This window comes from Numida meleagris, chromosome 1, assembly GCF_002078875.1.
Source record: "Numida meleagris isolate 19003 breed g44 Domestic line chromosome 1, NumMel1.0, whole genome shotgun sequence".
Lineage (NCBI taxonomy): Eukaryota > Metazoa > Chordata > Aves > Galliformes > Numididae > Numida > Numida meleagris.
In genome coordinates, this window is record NC_034409.1 from 45,479,787 (window position 1) to 45,505,963 (window position 26,177).

General features: G+C 43.4%; 1 protein-coding gene across 3 annotated transcripts; it reads left to right on the forward strand.

Annotated features, from left to right (window-relative positions):
• Nucleotides 154-24,038, forward strand: NUDT4 (nudix hydrolase 4). Of its 3 annotated transcripts, none has more exons than XM_021384839.1 (5): nucleotides 154-469; nucleotides 12,232-12,342; nucleotides 18,572-18,616; nucleotides 19,159-19,246; nucleotides 20,468-24,038. In XM_021384839.1, exons 1-5 carry the CDS (start codon nucleotides 371-373, stop codon nucleotides 20,668-20,670), a joined length of 546 nt encoding a protein of 181 aa, XP_021240514.1. In that variant the 5' UTR covers nucleotides 154-370; the 3' UTR covers nucleotides 20,671-24,038. The 3 variants fall into 3 exon arrangements, with proteins under 3 accessions (XP_021240514.1, XP_021240578.1, XP_021240637.1); XM_021384903.1 differs by having other exon boundaries at nucleotides 162-469; nucleotides 19,162-19,246; XM_021384962.1 differs by lacking the exon at nucleotides 154-469 and adding an exon at nucleotides 6,560-6,706.

The following is a 26,177-nucleotide window of genomic DNA, read 5'->3' on the forward strand; positions in this document are numbered from 1 at the left end:
GCCGCGCACCGCCCTCCCCTCCACGCCCTCTCCTCCCTACGCCTGCGCGGTGCGGCGCGGCGCGCGCGGGCGCAGGAATGTGCGTTCCAGTTAAATAGTGGGCGCAGGGGCGGCCGCCGCGGCGCTCGGGCGCGGGGCGGCGGCTTTCGGCCGGGCCAGAGCGAGCGGGGCGGCGCGGAGCCTCCATGGCGCGGCGCGGCCGCTGGGGCGGTCGCAGCGGTGCGGCGCGGCTGTGACAGGCGCTCTGCGGCCGGGGCCGGCCTTTCTCCCGCCCCAGCGCCTAGCGGGGCCCTCGGCAGCGGGAGCGGCGTCCCGGGGCGCTCGGAGAGGAGCCGTGGCGGCCGGGGGCTGCCGGCGGGTCACCGCCTCTATGATGAAATTTAAGCCGAACCAGACGCGGACGTACGACCGGGAGGGCTACAAGAAGCGGGCGGCGTGCCTCTGCTTCCGCAGCGAGCGGGAGGACGAGGTGAGCCCGGCACGTGGGGCCGGGGGGCGGGAGCCCGGCCCCGGGCAGAGCGGAGCGGCGGGAGCCGGGCGGGGCTCCGCGGCCCTTTGTCTCAGCGTGGGGGGCACCGCCACGCGTGGCCGTCCCCGCGCAGGGGGAGGCGGCGGCGGCGGCGTGGGGCGGGCGCGGCTCTCGCCCACCATCTTGGGCTGTGGGGCGCGGGCCCACGTGCGCGGGGCGGCGGCGCCTCCTTTGTGCGAGCCGGGCCCCGGGCGGCGCCCCGCGTAATGGCGGCCCGATGCGGGACGGGGCCGCGGCTGCGGGCTGGGGGATGGCGTCCGTCCGTCCGTGGGGCTCCGCGGGCCGGGGGGCGCGGCTCTCCCAGCGGCGGCGAAGGAGCTTAACGCTGTCCCGCCTCGCGGTCGGCGTTTGGGGGTTTTAGTCGTTATTTTTCGTTGGTCGGGGGCAGCGCGCCGCGGTGTTGCGGCAGAATCGGGAGGTGGCAACAGCGCTGCCCTGTATCCCAGCCAAGGTCAATGGCACCGGCCGTTATCTGCGAACTTCACTGATGGATGCGTTGCACAATGCGTCTCCATGCTGTCTGGTAGCACACCCTGTCTTGGCTTTCGTTCTTTTTAATACCTTTAAGTACACTGGCTGTGGCTTGGGTTTTTTCTCCTTTAGCCAGAGGCTGGGAGGAGCTAGCGCCCTGTGCCGCCTGTCAGTGAGGCACATGTGCCGCCGGTCCCCAAGCACCCGGCGGGAGCGGCCTCACCTCCCGGCGCTGAGCAGTGCCTCCAGGAATCGGCCCGAGTGGCATTGTGCTTTGTGTTATTCCGTCTGTGCTATAAATACAGCCTCAGGAGCGCGCTGATCAGGCTTTGCTGGGTGTTTTAAAGGAGAAGGGTGCCCTGCAGGAATCTTGCCGGCTCCTGCCGTCGATCTCGTTTTCTCTGAGTTCCAGCAGTACCTCTCTGTGTGCTCAGCGCTCGGCTCTGGGTACTGCCCCAGCTCAGACCTGTTGTCAGATCAGCTGTCTGTCTGCAGCACCTGAATGATGATGGCAGCCTTCTTGCAGAAGCTGTAGTTGTAAATTTATGGCCAGGGTCACCTTTGTCTGTAATTCCAATTCCTACTGCTGCTACTTCTTATGTTCTGTGCGAGCCCTCTTTTCAAACCAGCTCTGACCCCTGGCTGTTGGAGGCATTGCCCGCACACAAAGCACACCTCTGAGGCTCGGGGTGGTGGTGGCAACTTCACTGTGCTGTGTAAGAATGGCAGTGTTGGCACAGGAGTGCATTGGTGTGCTGCAGGTGGAACACCTGCACGGCTGGTGTGGGCTGGGCTTGGCATTGCCAAGCAGATGTGTTGCAGGATGGAATGAATGGGGTAACGTGGGTTCAGGGCGTGCATCAAACATGCGGTAACAGCGTTGTCTTCTGATGAGTTGCTTCCTGAAAAGCAGTGGTCATGTCTTAACCTTGTTCAGATGTTTCCCAGATGCTGGTTCTGCCACGTCTCTGCAGAACCTGTCCCTTAGTTTATTGTGGCTGCTGTTTGTGGTCGACTTGTATCACCAGCCATATGTCCCAGCTCGATGAATGGAACATGCTTGTGATGTTCTTGAATACTGTTATCTTAATGCACTTTGGTGTAGGTCTGCTTGAAATGCTACATCTTCTGTGCTTCACTTTCTGTTCTCAAGAGATGGTGCCATCAGTTTTCAGCTGACTTGGCTCTCCAGGGCACTCCAGGCAGGGGAGCTTCTGCTCCAGAGGAACCACAAAGGCAGTGGTACCTGGGTATCTGCTGCAGTCTTCTGATACAAACCTAAGAATTAGTCTGTCCTCCAACTTTGCCCTGCCTCTGTAAGTGGCTGATTCATGTCCAGCTGTGTCTGTGCTTCACCTAGTTTTATTTCTCCTTTCTTGTACTTCAACTTGGCACTTCCATAGACAGCAGCCGTTCCCTAACAATGTTTTGATGCACTTTGAAATCTTAAAAGTGCCTCTTCTAAAATCCTTCTTCCATGATTCTGTTTCTTTCATCTCCCTTAGTTTGATGCTATTATTTATTGAATGTGGGCAACAGGATTGTTTTGAATGGAATCCCACTGCGTCGTGTAGACGGTTACTAATACTTCTGTTTCCATACCACAGAAAAAATATGAAAGATCCTGTCTTTATCGTGACTGCAAAGCTGTTGTATAGTCATTCTGTGATTAGAAGTGATACCAAATACTCAGGTTGTTTCCACTTATGATATTTCCACTGGAGCAAAAGTTCTTCGGGTCCTGCATGCTGGATTCACCACGCGTTCTTCTTAACCAATTGCCATTTTAATTCTGTAAGTTCAGGGTATCAGTAGTGGGGAACTTGTGCTGATTTATGGACACTGCCTCTCAAGTAGGAGGCTTAAAAATGTCAGTAACAGATTTTCATGGCTGTCCTCAATGAAAGCATCTACTGTGTAAAACAATTGAAGTCTGGTAACAAAGAATGGTAAGCACATAAACAAAGTGAAGGGAAATACATTACTTTTCTGTTTCTTCATTCAAACCATAGGTGGGCTCTGGGGCCAGGGTCAGTCTGGTGGTCCTTGCAAACAGTTGGGAGTAGTCACAGAGCTCCTGCTCTCCAGCTGTAGCAATGTCCATTAGAGTTTCCAATAGTCCTTGCTGCCAGGTTTGAGAAAAGCCATTTCTCTTTGATGTTAGGGGGTGGAAATGGGGCTGTAACCTATCAAATGCTTCTGCTTTGTCTGGAGAGCTGGCATTGCAGCGTGAAGCATGCACTTGTGGGACAGCTAATGTGTGTCCAAATGGCTGCACCACTGCAAAAATCCTCCATTCTTGCATCATCTTTCAAAGGACCCAGCGTATGTCAGTTTGCTGGCATAGCCAGTTTATCTTAGATTCTTGTAAACATCACGCTGTGATATTGCATGATTTAAAAAAAAAAAAAAAAAAAAACACCTTGGAAACCAAAAAAGCCAAGTAATGCTGCGAGTCGCTTTGGAGATTTTGGAGTGTTTTAAAAGAACATCTCTTGGACTGCTGTCTTTAAAGTGAAGCCTGTTTTGGTCACTTCAGTGTCATCATTTGGGCTGAGAGAGCAAGATAGCTGAATATTAGATAAAGCGCTGAGTCCTTCTGCCATTCTTAATTGAAATGAAACAATAATTGCAGGCACTGTCTGCCATTTGAATGAAAAAATTGTTGGAAATGAAGCAGGAGAAATCCCGTGAAAAACAAAACAAGGCTTTGCGGGCATGAAATGTGGGGGCTGCGCACGGCATCTTTGCGCAGCAAGTAGCTGGTAGGTGTATGCATAAGACTGATTGGTATTCAGCAGGCTGGGATGGGCTGGCATATTTGTGCGTGAGGAAATGCAAGTCTCTTGTGTGTGGCTCAGATATGTGGACTGCACCTCCAGGACAAGCAGCAGGAGAGCCCCTTGCAGTGCCGTGAGGGCTGGTGACTTCCACGGTTGGAATTGCCTCTTTGTTGAACACTAGCTTTGCACAGAGTGCTGCTGCTGGCTTAGGGTTGGGCCAGGGGATAGGTGAGGAAATGCTCACCTCTTAGAGTGGAGAACAAGGCAAGGGCAGTGAGTGATAAATGTATTTTCCTAGTCACTTAAATCATTAAAACAATTTTAAAAGTTAATTCTTATTCTATCAACTGCATATTATACAAATAAACAAGCAGTTATTTTTAAATACATTGAATGTAAAACTTGAGTGTGTTCTAATTATTTTGGCATCTGCAAGCACTGATTTACATAATTAATATAATATTGAAAGATCCACTTCAGTGATCAACCAGCAGTTATTAGTGTCAAATCTAAAATGTAGTTTCATATGGATTATTCACAAATATTCAAGGGGGAAAAAAAAACATTTTCAATTTTTTCTTGTTTTGCTGGTCATTATTGTATAAGAGATGAAAATAGATGGGAAGGGTTTCCTTGTACTTCTGAGGCAGCAGTGAATATTGTGACATACGGGAAATGTAGATATACTTATTTTTCCTGCTGTGTCAGGGGATATACTTGTTAATTATTGCCTTGTAATTTTATTTATAAATGTTAGGGTTCTAGTGTTGTATAATCTTTTTGGTCCAACTCATAGACTTTTATTTCTTTGGCTGTAGAACATCAAGATTTAAGAAACTTATTGAATCTGCCTTGATCCTTGTGGTTGCTGTCTTGTCACTTAAATAGTGCTCTTCACATGTTTAGAACCATAGCATAGTGCTCTTCAGTTTTCTGAAACCAAGGTGCATATCCCCTTGCCTTAACGTTGGGATCCATTCTGACAAACTACAACTGCTTGCCAGCAGTGCAAGCTGTGCAGAGTTCTGGGTGTTGAGCTGCCAGCCATGGGAGGAAGCTCCTATCTTCCCACATGCTGCTTCAGATGTTGAAGCTGGTCAGCCATGAGCTTTTTCTTAGGGGAAAACCTGGAGTACCATTTTGAGTACCCATGGTATTACTTGCCTGTGCCAGCATGAATGTGTTTAATGGGTGGGTAGTTGCTCACATTGGGCTGAGGGGAGACGGAAAGAAAGCTGTACCTGCTTCACATCAGGCTCATGTGGGACAAACCTTAGTTTGTTCTGCCATGGTTAAAAGTTGTCTTTCTGAACTAGTTACAGTTGTTTAGTCATTTAAGAAACAATCTTTTTTAGCTTACTTGCACCATCCGAGGTTTACTTTGAGGATTTAAACTGGTGGCTGAACTTGGCTTTAGTTGCCATGGTTAGTTCTGTGGTGCATGAACTTTAGTGGTATCAGTCTCTACAAAATAGCAGAGTGGCAGACATCTTCAGAAACTTCATGCAAACCTATGTACATGTCCATGAAGGCATACATCTCCAGATGGGATTTCTAGCAGTAGTTTCAGTATCTTTTATAGCTTTGAGTTCAGTGATAACAGCTTAATGTGGTTTTTTTCTCATTGTAGAATGCTTTTCAAAGTTCATTTTAATGAGGTGGCTTTTTCCATTTATTCCAGCTTCAAGAAAGATGTGTTGGCTTTGTCCAGACACTGACTTCATGGAACTCTACGACCTGATCTAGTGCTAAAGCAATTCAGTGGAACCAGTCCTGTGAATTAAATATTTTGAAATAAATTTTGTCTCAAAGATGTACGGTTTTGTGTTGTGTTTGTATGGGAGGGGCAGTTCAAAGTATCTTAAATACAGCAAAGGCCTACAGCTAACTGGTAATTACTGGTCGAGAAGTAACCTTGTCATGTCTTTACCTACGGCTAAGTGGGTTCTCAAAGACTTGGAGCTCTTGCTTCTTGAAAAGTACTTGGAAGCTGATCCCTCCGTCAGATGGATTATGTTGCTGAGTAACCACTAAAGCTGAGTTCAGCTGCTCCAGATTAGGCCAGAGTTTCATGTTACAAAGAAATGGGCAGCAAGATGAGGTCTGGCTGTTCCACCACTTCCGGGTGACATGTCGTCTTCCTTGGTCTGCGTTGGCCAGCAGAGGAGGGAAAGGCTGCCCTGTGAAATGGATTGGGAACTGAAGTGAAATTAACTTCCATAGGCATTTTGGGGAGGTTTCCTGGGTTGTTTGCAGGTGGTCTTGTGGCCAGGAATCTTACCTTGTTACACAGCTGGGTGCAGGACTCACACCTTTTATCGCACCTAAGTCCTGTCACATCTGCTTTGTAAAAACATGGTAAAGCTCCAGAGGAGATCTGAAGTTGTAGGTGACACCAGTCCTTGTTGACATGAGGAAATGTGTTATAGCTGAAGCGCTGCAGTAGCACGGGGCTGCTGTGCCTGATATAAACACTTTAGCCTGAGAACAGAACAAAGTACTTTAAATAGCTGGAGGAAAGGACTTCTGTTTCAGTATAACAAGAAGTTGCCTAAATATGTGAATTTCATGTGAAGGAGAATTTATGGAATAATGGCATTTTAATTGGAAGTTAAGGCAAAACTTTTCCTGAAAAAAGGCTGATCTTCTCCCTATTGCTATATACCTTCCAGTAATCACAAAAATCATTTGCAGGTGTGATTTTGAAGTGCTGTAAAATATATGCATGTATTACTTATTCATTGTTCGTCTTTTGAATGCCAGTGAGGTTGCACTGACTGATACCTAGCTACTATGTCAGTGCTTTGGTCAGTGATCCGTGCATAAAGTTAGGAGTGTTATTTCAGGCTTCAATGTTGTATGGACAAAACTCAGTTTTCTGAGTTGCTTTCAGGATGCTGTGCTCAAGTTCACCAGCCTTAAGGTAAATACACTGCTACTTAGTATGCTATTTCTTCACCCCTCTGCCACTTTCTATTCATTTCAACTAAATCTTTTTAAACCTGCCATAACTGAGCACGCAGCTTTTCTGGTTGTTTTCTGTAAAGCAGTTTATTAGAGGCTCTTGAAGTTGGGTTAATCTGAAATGGGGTAGCTAGAGATATACGCTCCTGCCCAGGTTTGTGCCGTGTTGACCTTTGTATGGCTGCATAGTCATCAGCTTCCTGAACTCATTGCCCCAGTGTAAGGGGGAAGAATAAGGATGTTGTAGCCTTGACTTGAATTTGTTATTAAAATGCTGTCAAGTCTGACAAGGTTTTTTTTTCCACTACTGTACAAATTTTGGGAATGATTACAGTAAAGATGAGAACTATAAGCTGACAGTCTATGGAGAATATTGCCAGGAAGGCAAAAGTATATCCTTTACTAAATGCTACCTGCGTGGCATTGCTTAGCGAGTTGTGAAGGTCCACTGCATTTTTCAATTTTCTGGAGTTCAGAATGAGATATTCTGGGGCAAAGGTACCGTGGCAGTCTACAGGGGAACTGAGAAAGTATTTCAGAATTACTGAAATGAGGCAAGGAGTCTTCAAATAATAAAAAGTATCAGATGAAAGGAATCTTTAACTACAGTAACAGGTTGAAATGTGCTCTCTAACTTGAAATGCGTGCTTTCTACATACAGGGAGAATCCTGCAAATATGATACAAGTGTCTATTTTAATGTTTGATAGTGTATGTAAGAGATGCTTTTCCTTGCTCCTCAGTAATGTGCTTGTGTTGGAGCACTCAAATTAGTTCCCCGGTACTTCTAAGGAAGCTCCTGAGTGAAAAAACAAATGAAGGTCATGGTTTTGGGGGAACAGTAAAATATTTCCTGTTTGTGTTCCTACCCAAGCATCTGCTGATGGCCACGTTTAAATAGATGATAGGGCTTGGCTGACCCTTCTGGCTGTATTTGGCATCACTCACCTTTGACTCTTCCAAGTTAATTGTAGCTGGCAGAATGACCGCAGAGCCTGGACTTTTCCATGATGAGTATGCTAGGTTAGATTATATTAATTTCTAACAAAGTGAGTTCTGATGTTTTCTTACAATAGAATTGGAAACTTTTCCTTCAAAAATATATTTCCAGCAGGTCGGAGAGCAAAAGTTACCTCTCTTTTCTGTAACAGCATTTTGAAATTGTTACGTACCTGAGAGGAACCTCTTGTCCTTCCAGTTTTTTGCTATACTCTAACTAGTTTAAAACTTCCGCAATTTTTCATGTGTACTTAGCTTCATAGAGCTTGCAATCTGTGTGCCTTTTCCATGCCCCTGCCTTACCCTTGCCTTATCCATGCAGGGCTGTGCTCATGTGCCCAAGCTGTGCTCTCTGGGCTGGTGCTGCACGTGCTCGGCTTGTGTTTGGGGCAAAGGACTGACTTGTTTTTTCTCTCCTGCAAGTAGTTTCTGTAAACTGACAGTTGTACTGCATACAGAATGAAAAAAGGGTAGCTATTCCTGTCAGGCAGTTGAAATGGCAAGTTGGACATAGTGGTTTGGTGCGGGAGATGGGAGGAAATGGGGTGTACAGCAAGGAGGAGAAGAACAGACGTTAGGCTGGAAGGAGAGAGCCTACAAAGACATGTAGTGGCAACTGCTGTGGAACCCTTTCATCTGCAAGTATGTTTCTTGCTTTTTTTTCTTGCAACTAATATATCCACTGTGGAAAATTGTGCATCTTCTAGTCTGTTTATACTAGCTTCTGCTGCTTCCTCTTCCATCACTTCAAGTCCTAGGCAATTGTGCTTTGAAGTCAAGGGATCCAGCTGTGCGAGTTTGCTTGTCTGTCTAGCAACCTTCAGACTTAGCCTTGCTTCGTTCCTTTTACTGTAAGCTATTTTTAATCCAATTGTTTCTGTAAGCTATAATGCCCCACAGTCAAGGAAGGCACGAAACCGTGATACTCTGTAAAAATGTAAAGAGAAATAGCTTGTGGTTGTAATCTGTATTACTCTGGGCAGTTGCTATTTTAATCTTCTAGAATATATGGCTGCTAGCTTTCACGTTTCTTTTGACTTCAGAACGTTAAACAGGCCAAAACTTTGGCATCTTCTAGAAAGTTTCAGTTGTTTATCTGCAGGTTTAACATTTATAGTGAGCAAGTCCCATGATGCCACATGCTCTGTGGTTACCTTTGGTTTTTTGGTTAACCATCTCTTGGTCAAGCATACTGATAGCTGCTTATTACAAGTAGGCTGGCAAGCGGTTCCTCTTCCTTGCTATGCGCAAAGGTCATTGCTATTCCCGGACTTGAAAACAAGGTGAAAACTTGGTTAGTAAGACTTAGTGGAAGAATCCTTCGTTTTCTTCTCTTTGTTGATGTTTGCAGCTTTATTGCCTCACTTGGCAGATGGAAAACAGTAGTTTTACCTTAGTTCTGGTGTAAGGTAACCTTAAGAATATAATCAGGGGAGCAGATTGGATGGCATTGCTCTTTTAAGGAAGAGAAACAATCGCTGGTAAAGCTTATTGAGAAATGTGAGAGAGACTGTGATCACTGGCAAGAAATAGGACAAAAAAAAAATCTCAATCCTTTGAGATACAGGAACCTTCCTTTGTATTCAGAGATACTGGATACAGATTTCTCTGCATAAGAAGCTCTTGGTAGTACATAAAAGGTAAAATTTAGTGTTCATAGGCTAGGAAAAAATAAAGATTCTGCAGAGTATTGCTATCTGCCTGAAGATTACTCTACTCAAGAGACAGGATGTCCAGATGACCTGGATCCGTTCTCCTGTTTTGCACCTTTTAAATTAAAGGAAAATTAATTGATGGCTCTTTGCTGCCAATCTTGCACCTTTTCTGCCAAGTGACTGCATTTTGAAGCAGCCACAGCTTTCTGGTACATTCATTAAGTGATGTGTCATTTAAGTACTGTGGGATCTGTCTTTGGCCAGTGACAAATACTTGAAAATTAAACCCTATATGGAATCAAAAACCAACCAGGCAAGTAAGTGCAAGATCGCTTGCTACCGTAACTGAAAGGAGGTATGGAGTGCTTTTTAGCCTTACCATTCAGTCTTACAGTTGGTAGTAAGCAGCTCTCTCTGCTGCACAGAAATTGGCTAGCACGGAGTATATTGTTGCTAGCATCCCCCAAGATGGGTGTTTCTGGTGTGTGTGTGTTTGAAAGTCCCAGGGATGTAATTCAGTGTGGTCCCTTAGATTCGGATCATAAAATCAGTGGGGTAACAGGAAGCACAGAAGCACTGATGGTTGAGAAGATACTTTGGTTGCATGGTTAGTGAGGAATTGGGAATTTGCCAAAATGAACTCTTAGGTGGTAGCACTTCTGAGTGTATGTACAGCTCTGAAGCCTGTCAACTAGAGCGGTGTATTTTAATGTTGATTAGACGCTAGATGCATTTGCTTCTGCTTTTAAAAAGGGTAATTTAAAATGAATAGGTATACAAACCCAGCCCAACAGACTATTGATTGGGTTAGCAGTAGTCAACAACTACATATAAAGGCATAAAACATTCCTGGCTTTATGCTGTGCTGCCAGGATCAGCAACCCGATTTATCCCTTAATAGTAATTAAGAGTCTTATGTTTAGCTTAACTAAACAATGAGTGCTGATTAAAACCATTCTATTAAGCTGGGAATGATTTAATGTGAGATAATCATCCTTTTGTTCATCACTGTTGCTAGCTTTCACATGACTGCAGCGAGGGTGAGTTTGATCAGCAGAAAATAACGTGTAGTGCTTATGTCTGGGATCCCGCAGATGAATTCATAAGCTCAATATTTACAGTTGGGCTTTCAGCAGTGTCACCATCCTCTTTGTAGTGACACGAGCGTTCCACCGATGTGTTTAAAAACCCGTTTGCAACTACAGGTGATAGAGCTGTATACCTGTTAGTGTCAAAGGATACTAGTCAACAAAAAGCTGATAAAGATCAAGTTCAATGTTCCTTTTGCTGATTGTTATGAGATAAGGTAAACAAATAAAATATTTGAGTTGACTGAAAATCTGAGCATGTACATCAGGTATTAAGAATGATTTTTATACTATGTGGTGTCTCTGCTGTGTCCCTCATTTAGCATAGGAAAAACTGGGGGGGAACTGGTGCAGTAGAGAGTCCTTAAGAGCAGAACAGCTCCTGATTGCGGTTAAATTTTACAGTGAGAAGATATCTGTCACAGGGCTTGTTTAGGTGTGCTTTAGTATGCACCTATGTTGTGTTCACAAAGATGGTCCTAATTGCACTGCCCAGTTTCTGTAGGTGAACCTACACCATATTTCTTGAGTGCTGTAGGGACACAGTGTAGGTGACGTGCATATCCCTGTTGCCCTCATGACACAATTGTTGTTCCTTTTAAACAGACAGTGAGTTCAGAGACCATTAGAGGTAGTTTGTGAGGACTGATCTGTCATTTGAGTCATTTGCCAGCAGGTAGACCTTTCAGCTGAGATCCTTGTTGCGAATCTTGTCACAGGTTTTCAAGACCCAAGTATTGATGCTGTCCTTATGTCCTTGAACACTTGTCCTGTGACTTCAGGATAGTGCCAATGTAAGCGTTGCCTAGAACGTGCCCTGTTCACCTAGGCACAGTGATGATGTATCTGAGGCATGTCGTACTTCGAGCATGTCTTAGAAGCAGCACTGTTCATTTCCACGTAGTCTTGAATCGAGATATCATTTTCATAGTCCTCTACTGCAAATTACTCTAGATGCAAGGCATCCTGGTCCTTAGTATGTTGTACAGAGAGCTGAACATATTCTCAGCTCTGAACAGTGGTTAGCAAATTGGTACGTATTAATGGTGCAACCAGGTGGCACACAAGGTTTTAAAAAAATACATTTTAATGTCACTTAAAATCTGTTAATGAACTTAGGAGTCGTTTAAAATTCAGTGTGTCCCAGTTTTTCCTCTTAGAGAAGGGTTAGAAGAAACCAAATTGAACAAGAGCCAATGAAGTGCTCTTTAATTTAGTTATGCAATATTATAAGCTTACCGTGCTAATATCACACTTTAGTTAATGAAAAGAAGCTTGTTTAAGACTAAAAATTATAGATATTTTGAGAAGGCCAGTTCTTTAGCCAAAATATCCCATTTTATAAGAAAGAGCTCGTGTATGATGATCTCTTAATTTTTACCCCTTGTTTAGTGATCGGAAGGCTTGGTAGGCTTGGTATTTAGATGTTTTGCTGTATGTCTTCATTCTTATGCACATTGTATTACATACTTTCCTTATTACATCCAAACATCTGACGAGAGTGTATCTGTGAAACAACGGCTATGTCTTGACTTTGTATTAAAAAAGCTGGTGTCCATTTTTATTTTTTTTGTTGATTGTGGTTTTAAGTGCTTTTTATAACTCCTGGTTACCTATTATGTTTCATTTTTGAAGTCTATAATCCGTATGGCCAGGTGAATAAGTGTGCTATGGAAAAAAGTAGATAGTACCAAGACTGCTGAGTTCAAATGACTGTTAAATACAGCTTTTCGTTATTTGTAGGTGCTGTTAGTAAGCAGTAGCCGATACCCAGATCAGTGGATTGTACCAGGTGGAGGAATGGAACCGGAAGAGGAACCTGGAGGAGCAGCTGTCAGAGAGGTGTATGAAGAGGTAACAAATTCCAACTGCTTCATCACGGAATGGCTGAGGTGGGAAAGGAGAAGGACTTCTGGAGGTCACCTCCAGGCCTTGCTCGAGTAGGGCCAGTTGTCCAGGATCATGTCCAGATGGCTATTGAATATCTCCAAGGAGGGAGATCGCACTATCTCTCTGGGCAACCTGTTGTATTTCTGCTGCTGCTGTCTTCGTATAGGAGTCAAGAAAAGGGAGTTCTGCCTCCTTTATTGAGGATTTGACCAAAATTTCCATGGTTGTTAAATTATGTTCTGTGTGTTTAAAATCACAATGTAGCGTGGTGAGGTGAACTGCTTAGCAAAATGAGATACAGTACTGTAGCATTTGTGTATTAATGCAGAAAATGTATGACTTGCACTCTCCTAGAGCAGACAGAATTCTGCAATGTACTGTTGACCACAGATTAATTCTAATTATTTACATCATACTTTTAAATGAAGTACAAGGTTTTACAGAAAGCTGGTGCATGCTAGAAAGAGGACAAAGTACAGAATATCTGGTAACGTTAAACAACTTTCTCATCCCAGTATGACAGAACACATTAATGTTGTTGCTAATTATCAATATGCATAATGTGTTTTTTTCAGTGCTTTTCTCTTTTATTTGTTTTCTCTTTTATTTGATTAGCTGTACTACCCGGTGCTTCAGCTTGCGTACCCTTAAGACTCTTAGATCTGTTGCGGAGGCATGGGAGGCATGTAAATGTGGCTTGCCTGAAATTTCCTTACCTATTGGTGTCAAAATGAATTCTATGTGCTCTAATTTGTCAAATCTTTTCCCATCTTATGTGGGGAACAGACCAATTTGGCATTCAGTGCTCTGAGCAACCCTCATGCAGCAAGGTTCAAGAATAAATAAGCCTCATTGATTCAAGGTAATTCCAGATTTTCTTGCTGTGTTCAGTCTTCTTGTAGGGGCCAGTTTTCAGCTGCCCAAGATGAATTCAGACAAGCGCTCCTGCATTTATAAAAGTGAAGGAGACTGGCACAAGGCAGTCAAGCCCCATTTGAAGGGGTCAAAGATCCAGGATCCTTTGCTTGCGAGGCAGTGGAGGAACCTCTAGGGAAAATCCTGACACTTCCCCCATCTTAATATATCATCAAAGTTGTTGGGGGGGGGCTGACCAACTATTCAGAAATACCAGTGGTCAAGCTTCTGCTTGCAGACAGTGCTAGACACAGAGCTGTCAGGTTAATGCTATAGCAAAGTAGTATAGCAGTAAGTTGTGACATGAAGGCTGATATTTAGTTTCCTGCTACATGTGCTTCTGCTCTGAGAATATTCTGAGGAGTACTTCAGGTTGTGGCCTTGCTCACTTCTGCAGTGCTGCCGTGGAAGAAGTGCAAAGTTTAGGAGGGTGAGGCTGGGATAGCAAACGAGTAGGTGTGGAGTATGGCCCAGTCATGGAAAACTTTGTGGCTGCTTCATGCAGACAGTAAAAATTTGGCTACTTCCAATTTTTTTGTGTGCTTCTGCTTTCAGATCAACGGGGAAAAAAAATAGAGCAGACAGTGAAAAATGAGAATGCCAGCTGCTGTCCTGTTAAATGGTCCTTCCATAGCAGAGTTTTGCCCTTGCCCCTACTTCTTTGTCAGGGCAAAGCAAGACTTTCCCATACATTGCTCTCTACAACAAACTGAAAGGAGGCTGTAGCGAGGTGGGAGTTGACCTCTTCTCCCAGGTAACAGCGATAGGATGAGAGGGAACGGCCTCAAGTTGTGCCAGGGGAGGTTCAGGTTGGATATCAGGAAAAAATGATTCTCAGAAATGGTGCTGCACTGGCACAGGCTGCCCAGGGAGGTGGTGGTGTCACCATCCCTGGAGGTGTTCCAGAACCATGTGGATGTGGCACTGATGAACATGGTCAGTGGGTATGGTGGGGGTGGGCTGGCGGCTGGACTGGATGATCCTAGTGCTCTTCTCCAGCCTTATGATTCTATAGTGGTGCTCCTGGTCAGGAATTGTATCAGTCTTAAATGATTGTTCTGTGGGTTCTTCACTATGCATGCTTGTCCTAGTAGGAAAAGTGCAATGGATAGAGAGCCATGTAAAAATGATGTTACAATCTGCTAGGCAGGCCCATAGGAAAAAACAGGATACTGTGTGTAGAATGCTGAACACATCTGCAATCTACAGATTCAGGTGTGAGTTTTAAAAAATTGTCTTGTTCCTGATAAAATTTGATGTTTCCTCATCTGAAATACTGCTGCAGTCAAAATGCTCAGTAGCAGTCTTCATGATAGAAAAGCTGCGTGTTATAAGTGACTGAAAAAATGGCAATATCATCAGTGTTTACACACCACAAGAGTAACTGTTTCTGAAGTTAAAGAACCCAACAGATCTGAAGCTCCTGAGAGGTGCTGGTGTGGGCATCTTGCTCACAGGCCAAATGAGCTTTTATTCATTCTTATGACAGTGGCTACACTTTTTTTATGGTATTCCAGAGTAAGGTATGACCTGCCAGCCATATTTAGCTCTTAGCTGTGCTTTTAAGTACATAAAGGTTTTTCATAAGCTAGAGGTTTCAATGAGCGAAAATTATTTGGAGACGCTTGTTCAACAGCTTGAGGATTTTCAGCATTTCATAGGATCATAGAATGGTTTGGGTTGGAAGGGAGATTTAAGATGATCTAGTTCCAACCCCCTGCTGTAGTTAGGGACACCTCCCTCTGGACCAGCTTGCTCCAGGGAGGGTGCATCCACAGCCTCTCTGGGCAACCTGTTCCAGTGTCTCACCACCCTTGCAGTAAAGAATTTCATCCTAATATCTAGTCTAAATCTACCCTCTTCCAGTTTAAAGCCATTTCCCCTCGTTCTGTCACTATGTGCCCTTATAAAAAGTCCCTCCCCAGCTTTCCTGTAGTCCCCCTTCAGGTACTGGAAGGCCATTTGATAATGAACGTTAAAAGTTCATGACCCAAATCTAAATACAGTTAAGCTACAGGCTGAATCTTGTGTGCTGCTGTGAGACTGCAAGGAAAGGCACTGTTCTTAATGAACACTGCAGTGGTTTTTCAGGGTTTTTGCTTGAGCCATGGAAATTCACACTAACCATTCTAGAGATGGATGTCCTTTCTATTTTTACACTAAGGTCAATGTCACCTGGCAAGCTGGTTACAGTACAGTGAAGTGAACTGTTAAGAGTTTTGTGAATGAATAAACTTCAAAGTAGGCACACTGTGGCACTCCTTTGAACCGTGGTTCTTTGGTATTGGGTCATGCACAAACTAACCGTCAGCATCCATTAATCTATTAAAATGGAGACACTGATAGCAGGTGTTGTAAGGGTCGTTCCTGGGAGTGCTGGTAGCTCACAGTGTGTTAACCCCACTGGCCCTACGTATCCCTTGATTTCCCACAAAAAGTGGTGTATTTAAAAACCTTTGCTTTTAAAACCCAAGCGAAGGACAAATGCAGTCAAAGCTACATGCACTGCAGTTCTTCCATAGTCAGACTCTGAGTCACTCCTGTTGGTTTTTTGTCTTTGAGCTCTGTTCATGTTAGTGCTGGGGGTTTTTCCTCCAGTAAATCAAGATTAGTATGAATTACCCTATTCTTTCTTTCTGATCCACTATTGTGGTTACATAGTAGAAATTGAAGAACTGTCATTTTGTGGGTTACAGTAATTGAGGTAACTTGTCAGTTTCTTTAGATACAAGCTTTTACAAGCCTGAAAGTAGGATATCAAAATGAAGTTACAGTGCAAACCAATTCCCATAGGGTACTACACCTTGCTTAAAGGCAGAGCTGCTTTGTTACTGGAGTCGGAGCTTAGTCTTTAATCAGGTGGCATGAAAGGTGGAAACGGGAATGGCTTGCACATGCAATATTCAAAGGGAAATATGACACATAAAGGAGGTGAGATGATTGCCTGGCCTCTCAAAAGGAAGGAGTACCCTCCCACTGCCCTTTCTTCCATCTCACAGAAAAGACTCTTGCTGTGTTTCTGCTTAGTATATTGAAATGTCAGCCAAAATATGTGCAATTCCTCCCTGACCTGTGGAAATACAGCTTTCTGAGAAGAGGAGGCTGATTCTGGTTAATCTGCTGCAACAGTAGATGTTCCAGTAATGTTATCTAACACCTCTCACAAGAAATAAAAGGATTTGCTTCAGCAAGTAGCTAATATTTGAAAAATTACGGACTTGAACTATGTAGATATTTAAAAAAAAAATAAAAAACCCTCTTAAATGAGATTGTACAATGGTATAATGAAACCTTCTGAAGTTCTAAAAGAGTATGCAAGAAAGAGCAGGAATAGCCTTGTACTGTGTTTTCATGACAGCAGCCATTGAAGTACTGTCCAACAGATTCCACAGTTAAAATGACTCTTAAATCTTGCAGATTTTAAGCAGCCTTCTATGCTAGTAGACTGTTAGCCTGAAAGTTCCAGCAGGACTCTTGCTCCATCTACAGGAAATACAAGGCAAGCCTGATCGCATCTCTGATGCGGCGGTACCTTGGGATCTGCCAGCAGTGAGTCCTCCAGGCCAGGAGGGTTATGGGGTGAAGCAGCTAGTATTCCTTCCTGGGGTTCCATTTAGACTAGCATTACAGTATATCTAAAGTTCAGATGTAAGAAGTTACCTACACAGTCTTCATAGACTGACAATAGCCTGTTTGCCAAAAGAAATGCAGATTTTTCAGGTTTTCTCTAGAAGTCGAGTGTCTCACTCAGCTGTGGGATTTTAATTATTAAACAGCTGTGTTTTAACTGCCCCATGGGCTCATCATGGCCAAAGAAGAAAGACAAAATGGCTCAAGCTCCGGAACTTACCACTGCATTGGCTTATGAGCTCAAAATTGGGAGTGTGAGAACTTTATTTGACGTTCCAGGAAAAGGCTGGATCTTTTCTTGGTCCTCTAGGACTCAATTCTGACAGATTTTGAAGTTAAGGTAAGAACCTGGAGCAAATGTTTGGGTTAGCAAAAGCGCTTGAGTTTTCAAGTGGTCTTCAATTTAATGGCACTTCTTAAATGATGGCTATTATTCAGTTGAGGTGAGAGTAGCTTACCTTCAGAGAAAAACCAAGAGACTCCAGCCACTGCCTTCCATACTTCTGGGTATAAAAGTTCTGGAAAATGCTCCTGTCTGCAGGAATGACACCCCATTTTGGAAGCACGTGTCTTTGCCTAGAGAGCGTCTAGGAATCAGGGAGAGAAATCACATCTACATCTGGTGACATCTGGTTGCACAAAAGCTTTCATTGTTTAATTCAGTCACTCCGTTGATTATCTGTTTAAACCACTGATTTGAATGGAGGAGAACAAAGAAGCTGTTAAAATCAAGCAAATTCCATGTGGCCCTAGTGAAATTGATGACAAATTCACGCTGAATCTGGAGTACTAAGAAATGGGGGGAAATGGAAAAACATGCAAAGAAAGCTATAATGTTGTATGCAACTCTGCATTAACTTCAGGTCTAGTTCTTGCTCTAGATAAGCAAAAGACTTTGAGATGCAGAGCCTGAGAGGAGACTTCTTTAATCAAAACTGCCTAATAAATAACATCGGCCATCTGCTTCCTTTAAAAAGAAAGACACGGAGCATTCACTTGTGAGATGCTGATGAGGCTTACTGCTGAAGCCTGCCCAGTTGTCTGTCAGAGCTGCGCATCAGAATGTAAATAAGATCCATATGGCCCTTTACATAAAAGCATCGGTAACTTTGGTTAAAGCTGGAATCCAAGACTGAAGGCTAGAAAATGTCATCTTGGCACTAAGAAGCCCGGTTCTAAATACCAGTTATACAAGGAGGCAAAATCTAAATATGGCTTTATCTACCAGTAGGCTACACACATGTTCATGTCTCAGTCGAACGCACTTGGATTTATTTGGGATAAGCGGATGATTGTAAATAACTTCTGTTGGAGGAAGCATTGTATATTGCTTTTGTAGAAACCAACCCTGGAGCCTCACAGGGATGTAATGACGACCTTAACTATAGAAAAAGCTGCAACAGATGAGGGCTCTGGTCTGGATGGAAATCTTTGAACCACATATTAAAACAAGTTTTCATGCTCATTCTAAAGCTAGAAACTCCAGAAGCAATGCAGCACTGTAATTGGAACCTATGATAGCCGCTTAAATAATCCCAGTAAGAAAGAGTAGTTCATTTGTACTGATGCAGAAGATTGTTGCTACAGTGTTTTGATTTCTGAAATTGTAAAACTCATGTTAATCCTTCTTTTCCTGTCTGTTTTGTAGGCTGGCGTAAAGGGAAAGCTGGGCAGGCTGCTCGGGATATTTGAGGTGAGCTATTTCCTTCACTTTGCAAGGACAGGTTTTGTCGGTTGGGTTTGGTTCCGTTGTTTGGTTTTTGCTGGTGTTGTTTTTTTGTGAGAGCTGATAAACTGCAGAAAGCAACTTCCATGTGATGGAGTCAGACTTAAGTTGTACTTGTCTGTAATTCTGCAGTGCAGCTTTAATAGCTGCTGGAAGACACATGAGACAGATGTTGTTCTTTAACTGCGATGTGATGTGTGCAGGTTTGGATGAGGAAGGGCTCAGAACCTGTCTGGAAAGGCAGTGTCTGGAAGTAAAAAGTGAAACTGCTCATGCTGACTGTCTTCAAACCTGCATATCTTTTTGAGTCCAGTAAAATAAAGCTTTCCAGTACAACAATACCAAGTTCCCACACATGAGTACAGATGGTTAGTCAGGGAGAGTAAGAGCCAGTTTTGCTGGCAAGTATTCTCTAGGGTAAGTAACTTCTAATGTTACCGTTGGGGAATGTCTGTGATGTTTACAACTTTTTTTGCTGTGAATTAAAACCTCTGCTTCTACCATTCAAGCAGAACCAGGATCGGAAGCATAGGACGTACGTTTATGTTCTTACTGTCACAGAAATACTGGAAGACTGGGAGGATTCTGTTAATATAGGTAAATGCATTCTCTCTCCTCATACGCTACGCTTAAAATGTTGTAGTTAGCAAGTAATTTCACTTTCTGAAACGGTTCTTGTAATTCTGGTGAGAAATTCCGATTCTTTTCTGTGAGGTGAAATTATTAGAAACGATGATGCTGTTCTTCCGAGCTTCTGTACACATGTAACTAGAGCTGCTTCCAATATATTGTGTTACTCATACGTTATTTTAGGTAGGCATCCTAAATACTAAGATGGAATCAACTTTGTTGTTAGTTACTGGTACAGCTCTTAATGTTTCGGCTGAATTTTATACCAGGAGTTTTTTTCTTTAGGATGTTTTGCTCTGTGGTGTCTTTTAAAAACGATCTAGAGTTCTGATGATATGGTTTTTTTTCCCTGATTCTCCTGCAAAAAAAAAAAGTGATCACCAGTGTGTGCTTCCACCTTAAGCCTATTTTCTGGTAGTGCTACTGCTGACCTTATGGAGACACCTATTTGTACATCTGCTACTTAGTGCTTGACAGATACAGTGTATTTGTCCAGCTGAAATCTTGGTTCACATATAAACTGGTATCAAGAATCACACCCTGCCTTGACTGATGCTTCGCCGTTTTTCAGGAGATGGTGCTTTAAGCGATGTTAACCTCCATAAACTCACAACATTCCTATGTCGGTGAGTGGCACACAGCTGTAAGGGTATCGTCAAAACCGTGCCCTGTTTGTTTAGGTAGAGTGAATATATTGCACGCCAGCATCCATGTAGAGCAGCACCGAGTGTCCGTTGCTTGAAAGGATTGACACGGGGCTGGTTTTGCTACTCCTGAGGCTCAAAGTGTGCAGGGACCATGAGGGCAGTGCTGCTCCATTCCTGCTTAGTGCCGAGCTGCAGGGTGCAGGGACAATCCAGCACGGGCTGCTGCCGACCCGCTGCTCTTCAGAGCACTGCTAGGGGTGACAGTGTAGGAGAGTGGTATTAAGTCACTTAAATAATAACCCCTTCCTGTAAGGCCTAGATGAACGTGAGCTCCTGCCCACTACCTGCTTTATTGTGAACTGTTTCAGCAGGCTTACCTGAGTCTCTTGTGCTCATCCGTTCCCTTCATGTCTTCTTTCTGCGTCTTCTATCTGACAACTTGAATTCCTAAAGTAACTGCGATGTAACTGATCAGATAGCAAGCGATGGTGCTGTTAAACATCTGTAACTTTTTTTTTCTTTGTGGATTGTGCTCCTTCAGGAAGGAAAAGAGAATGGTTTAAAGTAGAAGATGCAATCAAGGTCCTTCAGTGTCACAAGCCTGTTCACGCGGAGTACTTGGAAAAACTGAAACTGAGCTGTTCACCCACGAATGGCAACTCGGTGGTTCCCCCTCTCCCAGATAATAATTCCCTATACGTCACTTCTGCACAGACTTCTGGGTTGCCCTCTACTGTGAGATAAACGTTTGGATTACCTTTTTATTCATGTCATCGCAAGGGGAGACGTCTTTGATTACATGCAGGCACCCGTATAACTGTCAGTTCTAAGTGAAATATGTGAATGTGTCATAATGTCAAGTTTGTTTGAATGCATTTTTCCTTTTTAACAATGTAAAATAGTATTTCAGCAAACCAAAGCCATATATGGATTTTTTTAAGATGCCTTAGTAGGCCATTTTTTTAAAAATGAAACTTGAGTATATAAATTTCCACATCTGCTAAAATAAAATATGCATCTAAGCGGTGTTCAGCTTATTTAAGACTTGCGAGTAGTTCTGCAAGAGTACTTGCTTAGGGAAAAGCTTGAGCAACTAGTCTTATACTAAACTCTTATTTGGTATCCACAAATGAAGTGCTGAGAACTGAAGATGGCACTGTTTGGGGAGATGAGGGTGCTGAAGGCGGAGATGCGTAAGTGTGACCGCAGTGAAGCACGCTACCCCGTGCTGAGCCTGCTGGGAGCAAAGGATACCAACACTAAGCACTGTCTGCCTCAGTCATTCCAAAAGTTGCCTTGTCCTATGCAACCTTCACGTAACGTAGGACTAGAGCAAGGGCAAAACTTTGTCTTGCAATTACCAAACCCATTTGCTATACTTTTGTTACTTGGTCAACTAATTAACTGTCGGAAGGTGTTTGTGAAGAGCGTTATAGTTCCTTCCCTCATCCCTTTTTTCCTTTCAGCATTTTGATGCACGTTTTGTTCTCAGTGCAATTACACGGCAGGTTCCAAAGCCTGCTAACCCTAGTGACGGGCATCTTTTGTCGTGTTCGTGCAGTCTGTCATTTAAAAATGCTTAAAGGAAAATGAGATTTACTCCACGGGCATCCTTAAGGTAAAGCGGTGTTCATTAGCAAGCATGTGTTGAGATATCTTGCCCAGCAGGAGCTGGTTGTGGTACTTCTTGGGCCTTGGAGACAGGTAGGTTGATACGCTGGTGGAGGAATAATATTCCTTTGTCTTACTCAGAAGGTGTGCTGAAAGCCCCATGTTAAAGTTAGCTCTTAAATACTTGAGTTTTACTGTTTTAACATCAGTTGCTCTAGCTTTTTGTAATTACCAGCTGGCCTCTTGGTGAAATTCACCTGGAGTAAGTAAGTCAGCTACAGCTGACAACTTCCCTCTTCTTCATTATTTTCTCTTCTTCAGCCAAGAAGATGAAACCTAAATCCACTGTAGGTCTTAATATGTTTCTGCCATAGGATTATTCTTTCTGTGTACGTATGTGTGTATATGGCTTTCTTTTACAGGAACACGAGATCTAATTCATATGAACACCTTAATTCTGAACTTCTAGGATCTAAACCCAGCTGTCCTCTCCAGCCAGTCAAAGCAGAGGTTGAGGTAGAGCATTACCTCACGTGTGAAGTTCATTCTGGGTATAGCTCATTCTCTTACACAGCATTTGAACCTTTGTAAATAGTCCAAATAGTAAATAGTGAGTGTAAAATGGAAAATAAATGTAATTTAAACCTTTTGTTACTCAATACACAAATGGTTAACTTCTACTTTTTTAACACAAATTGTGTAAAATGCTGCTATAAATTAAAACTTTTTTGTGCTGTTACACTTTTTTAGGAAAAAAAAAAATGTTGTTGCCAGAAGTTACTCCTTAGAAAACCAACCTTGTGCCATATGTAAATGCAGTGGAACTGGGGAGACAGATGTTCTGATCTCTTAACACTGCTCTCTTTGAAGAGGCGTAATACTACTGACAAGGGGTGTGAGCCACAAAGCTGAAGACTTCTGAGATGTTGGGTAGGGCGTATTTTCCATCCGTGCATCTCCTGTTCCAGATCACTTCCTGAATGGGAAAGAACACAGCTCTGTTCGGGCGCATCTTAGCACAGCAGTGCTGCAAACAGCTTCTCCTTGCCTTCAGTCACGAGGTGAGGGGCTGAACTCACAGTGTCAAAAGCAGGGGTGTGCTAGGCTAAATAGCACAGGGTGGAGTTGAGCATCGTCAACTATGTCCAATGCTTGTTAAAACTATACCCCTACAGAGCAAAAGTACCTCTGGCTCTGAAGTTGCCTTTTAAAGAGTGACAAATTCAGCTTTTTGGTCGCTTACCTTCTTGCTCACTTTTTTGTTCAGTAGTCATTTGATCACTTTAAATTGAGCAAACTTGTACAGGCTTTCTTGTAACAAGGTTCTGTAGAAGATGTGAAAGCTGAAACAAGAATCCAGAGTTCAAGCCCTTATTCGTAAGACCGCTTCTGTCTCAGTTTCAAATTCTTGGAATGAAACCAATCCAAGCTTGTATGAGATTTAGTGGTAATGCATGATCTTATTTTGTAACTCTTGAATTATGTATTTGATAATAATGTAAAAATGTACAGTATTGCTGTTGCTAACAAACTCCAGAGTTGATTGCCTATAAATATTTTGGTTATTTTTTTTGGTCACACACATTTGAGCTGTTCAGTAATGCCAGATGGATTTCGAAGCAGCATTCATTGTATGAACCTCTTCAGTCTCCGTGCAGCCTTCAGAGGGAAGCCCTGTGATGCTCAGTTTGACTTGGACCCCCCTCTCAGAGACGAATGTTCTGTGAATTGGACAAACCTGACAGTGCGGGTAAATTGAAAGCGCTTCAGTTGCGCTGAAAGCAAACCCATTTTAGTAAAGGAGCGGGGGCCTGGCTTCAGCTGTAATAATATCTGACCCTAAGCTTGACAGAAAGGCTCTGTTTAAAAATCAGCTGGGAAGCTTCAGCTATCTTTCTAGTACCTATCCATTAAAATGTAAAACCATCTTTTTTCCATGCATCTCTGTTTAGCTGGACCAAATCGGCCGTGTACGGAGTAGATACGGAACTGTCCTCACGCCATGAATTCTGCATGGCATATCCAGATTTGGTTCTCCAGAGGAAAGAGAAGAAGCACGTCAGCTGCAAAGCTCAGAAAGCCACCACTTCCTGCATTAAGTTCTGTGCCTACAGCGGCATCAAAGGGAAATAGCCTTACAGTTTAGAAACACAGAGCCGGGAGTAAGTGGAATAGATCAGTGTTTCTTTTGGTGTTTAAGAAGGGAAGCGTTGCACAGAGGCTGCTGAAGTGGAAGATCTTATTTTGGTGCTTACTGCACCCTGAGTTAACCTCTCACTGGTCTGCTAACAATGTGCTGTTTAAAAAAAAAAAAAAAAAAAGCAAACACTTGGTTTACTTACCGCCATGGTTTGTGAAGTGAAAACTGAAGGGGGTGGGGTGCAAAATAAGTTGTAAACATTTTGACCTGCTTGCATGGATTTTCTTTAAAGATTGATGTAAGAATTTTGACTTTTTATATTTGAGAAATACCAAAATAAAATCTAAATTAGTCCTGTGGATGAAGTAGTCGTTCCCTCTCAAATGCTGCAGCTGAACTCTGTGCAAGAGACTTGCACAGCCAGTGATGTGATCAGCCTACCTCCTTCCACCAGCACTCCCTTTCCCCTAGCACTTGGCTGGGGCCTGGCCCCTCCTACAGCCACAGGGGCTTCATAACAAAGTTCTTCTTGCTGCTGTTCATCTGAATGCTGAAAATTTCATGCCTGCATTCTGGGTATGCCATGAACAAAACGAATCTTTGAACACAGCAGCTTACCAAACATTCAGAGCAACTGCACGTACTGCTAGGGTCAGCTCACTGTATCGTATTCTTTCTTACAAGAGTAACTTGCCTTTACTATATGGAACGTAAGACCACAGCCACCCTCCACCCTGCGGGGAGTGTTCAGCTGACTGTTTCCACCAGTGTCTGCTACCTGCTCCCAGATCTTCCTGCAGGCTTTGACAGGAAAGGTGGTGATACGTGGCAGTGAACTCTGTCACAGCAGTCATAGTTATTAGCTGTGTTCATGCTGTAACGTGGCTTAGCAATGCTTAATACAGCTGCCAGCTGGACTGCACTGTAGTGCCCCAGCTGCACTCCTACAGTGGAAGTCTTGGGCTAAAACAGGCAGATGGAAATGGACAACGCTCTGAGCCTGTGTACAGAGCAGTCCTCCCATGGCTGCAGGATTGAAGCGTTGCTCTTCTCTCCCCATACAAAAGAGGGGAAAAAAACACAGCACGTAGAAGCAACTGATGAGAGAAGTTGTTTCCTTCTTTTAAGGGATGATGAGAACTGTTAAGCTGTACTGCACCAGAGTGGCAGCCTGCTGCAGTTAAATGAAGCTCAGTGTCTATAGAATGAATAATCACTCTTCCTTTTATTTCAGTGTCATATTACATTACAGTCAAGACATGTTATTGACAAAACCTACCAGACATTTTACTTTAAACGTAACCCTCAAAAAAAAAAAAAAAAAACCCACAGAATGTACATAAATTGAGATGTCACAACTTTGTATGTTACTAATCCATTAAGATGTTTCACAATATTCTCCAGGTTGGAGATACACTTTCTTGAAAGCTACAGAAGCAACATTTCACTGGTTTTAAACTACCGCACAAAAGAACTGCTCCTCAGTTCCCAGTGATGATACACTTCATACCCATGAAAGCACGCGGCCGGATGTTGAGACAACCACTGAACGTTTAGGCAAAGGCAAAAGCCTCCCAAAGCCCCCTTCCTCTCTTCAGCTAAAGGAAATTGCCACAACTGCGTTCTGGACGTATGGTTCTAGAGTCCATTTGATAATCCGGGCTCAACAGATGCAGTCTCTATCCAGAAACTGAGCAGATGCAACATCAACCGCTCTCCTTGAGGATTCCAGGACATGACACATAGCACCAGTAATGTCAGAGGAAGCCCACTTACTGTACATTTGCTGTAAGCTTACCCCACAGACAGCCACTAGAAATGGAGCTCAAACAAACACTCCCTAAGAGAGAGGCGCCTCTGCTAACCGGCTGTAAAGGCAGATGCGACAGAAGTAACCTCCAGTTCAGGTAATGCCTGTAAATACACACCTGCTTAGCTGAGGGGAAAAAGACAAAGTCCCATCTAACTGGCTTCAGAGAATCCCTGTTGGTTGCAGGGGAGTCAGGCTAGGTGACCTCCAAGGGTCCCTTCCAACTCAAACCGTTCTGCGATTCTATATTCTAATTTAGTCTAAAACTCTCACATGCTCCCCAACACAACATAGAATAAATTTTCCAGGTTGACTTTATACACAGCTTTTAAATCAGGTTTATATTACATATATACACACACACACACACACACACACAAAATGCCAAAAATAGGATAGATTAAAACATACCTGAATAGATCCCACAACAAACAGGAATTTCGTTTTTAGGAAGCCTGTTTGAAGTTCCCTTTCATCACAACTATCGCTTGGAAATACTCAAACCAGTTCTGAGATAGAGTATTTTGCTTGTCCTTTTATGCCATTAACTTCAGGTACGCCATTACTACCGCCTCCCAAATTCAAACTCTGACAGTACGGACTCTGTAAGCCTCCGATTTGTTGAGATACTAAAAAAAACAGTAAAATAAAGAAAAAAAATAACCCGGACATACTAGCTACTGTGTATTC

What these genes read in the sequence shown, in the direction of transcription:
- NUDT4 (XM_021384839.1), top strand. Translation starts at nt 371, where the DNA reads ATGATGAAATTTAAGCCGAACCAGACGCGGACGTACGACCGGGAGGGC. An exon ending in GGCTGCTCGGGATATTTGAG is followed by an intron (nt 18,617 to 19,158) that starts GTGAGCTATTTC and finishes CTACCATTCAAG; the next exon opens with CAGAACCAGGATCGGAAGCA. An exon ending in GGAGGATTCTGTTAATATAG is followed by an intron (nt 19,247 to 20,467) that starts GTAAATGCATTC and finishes GTGCTCCTTCAG; the next exon opens with GAAGGAAAAGAGAATGGTTT.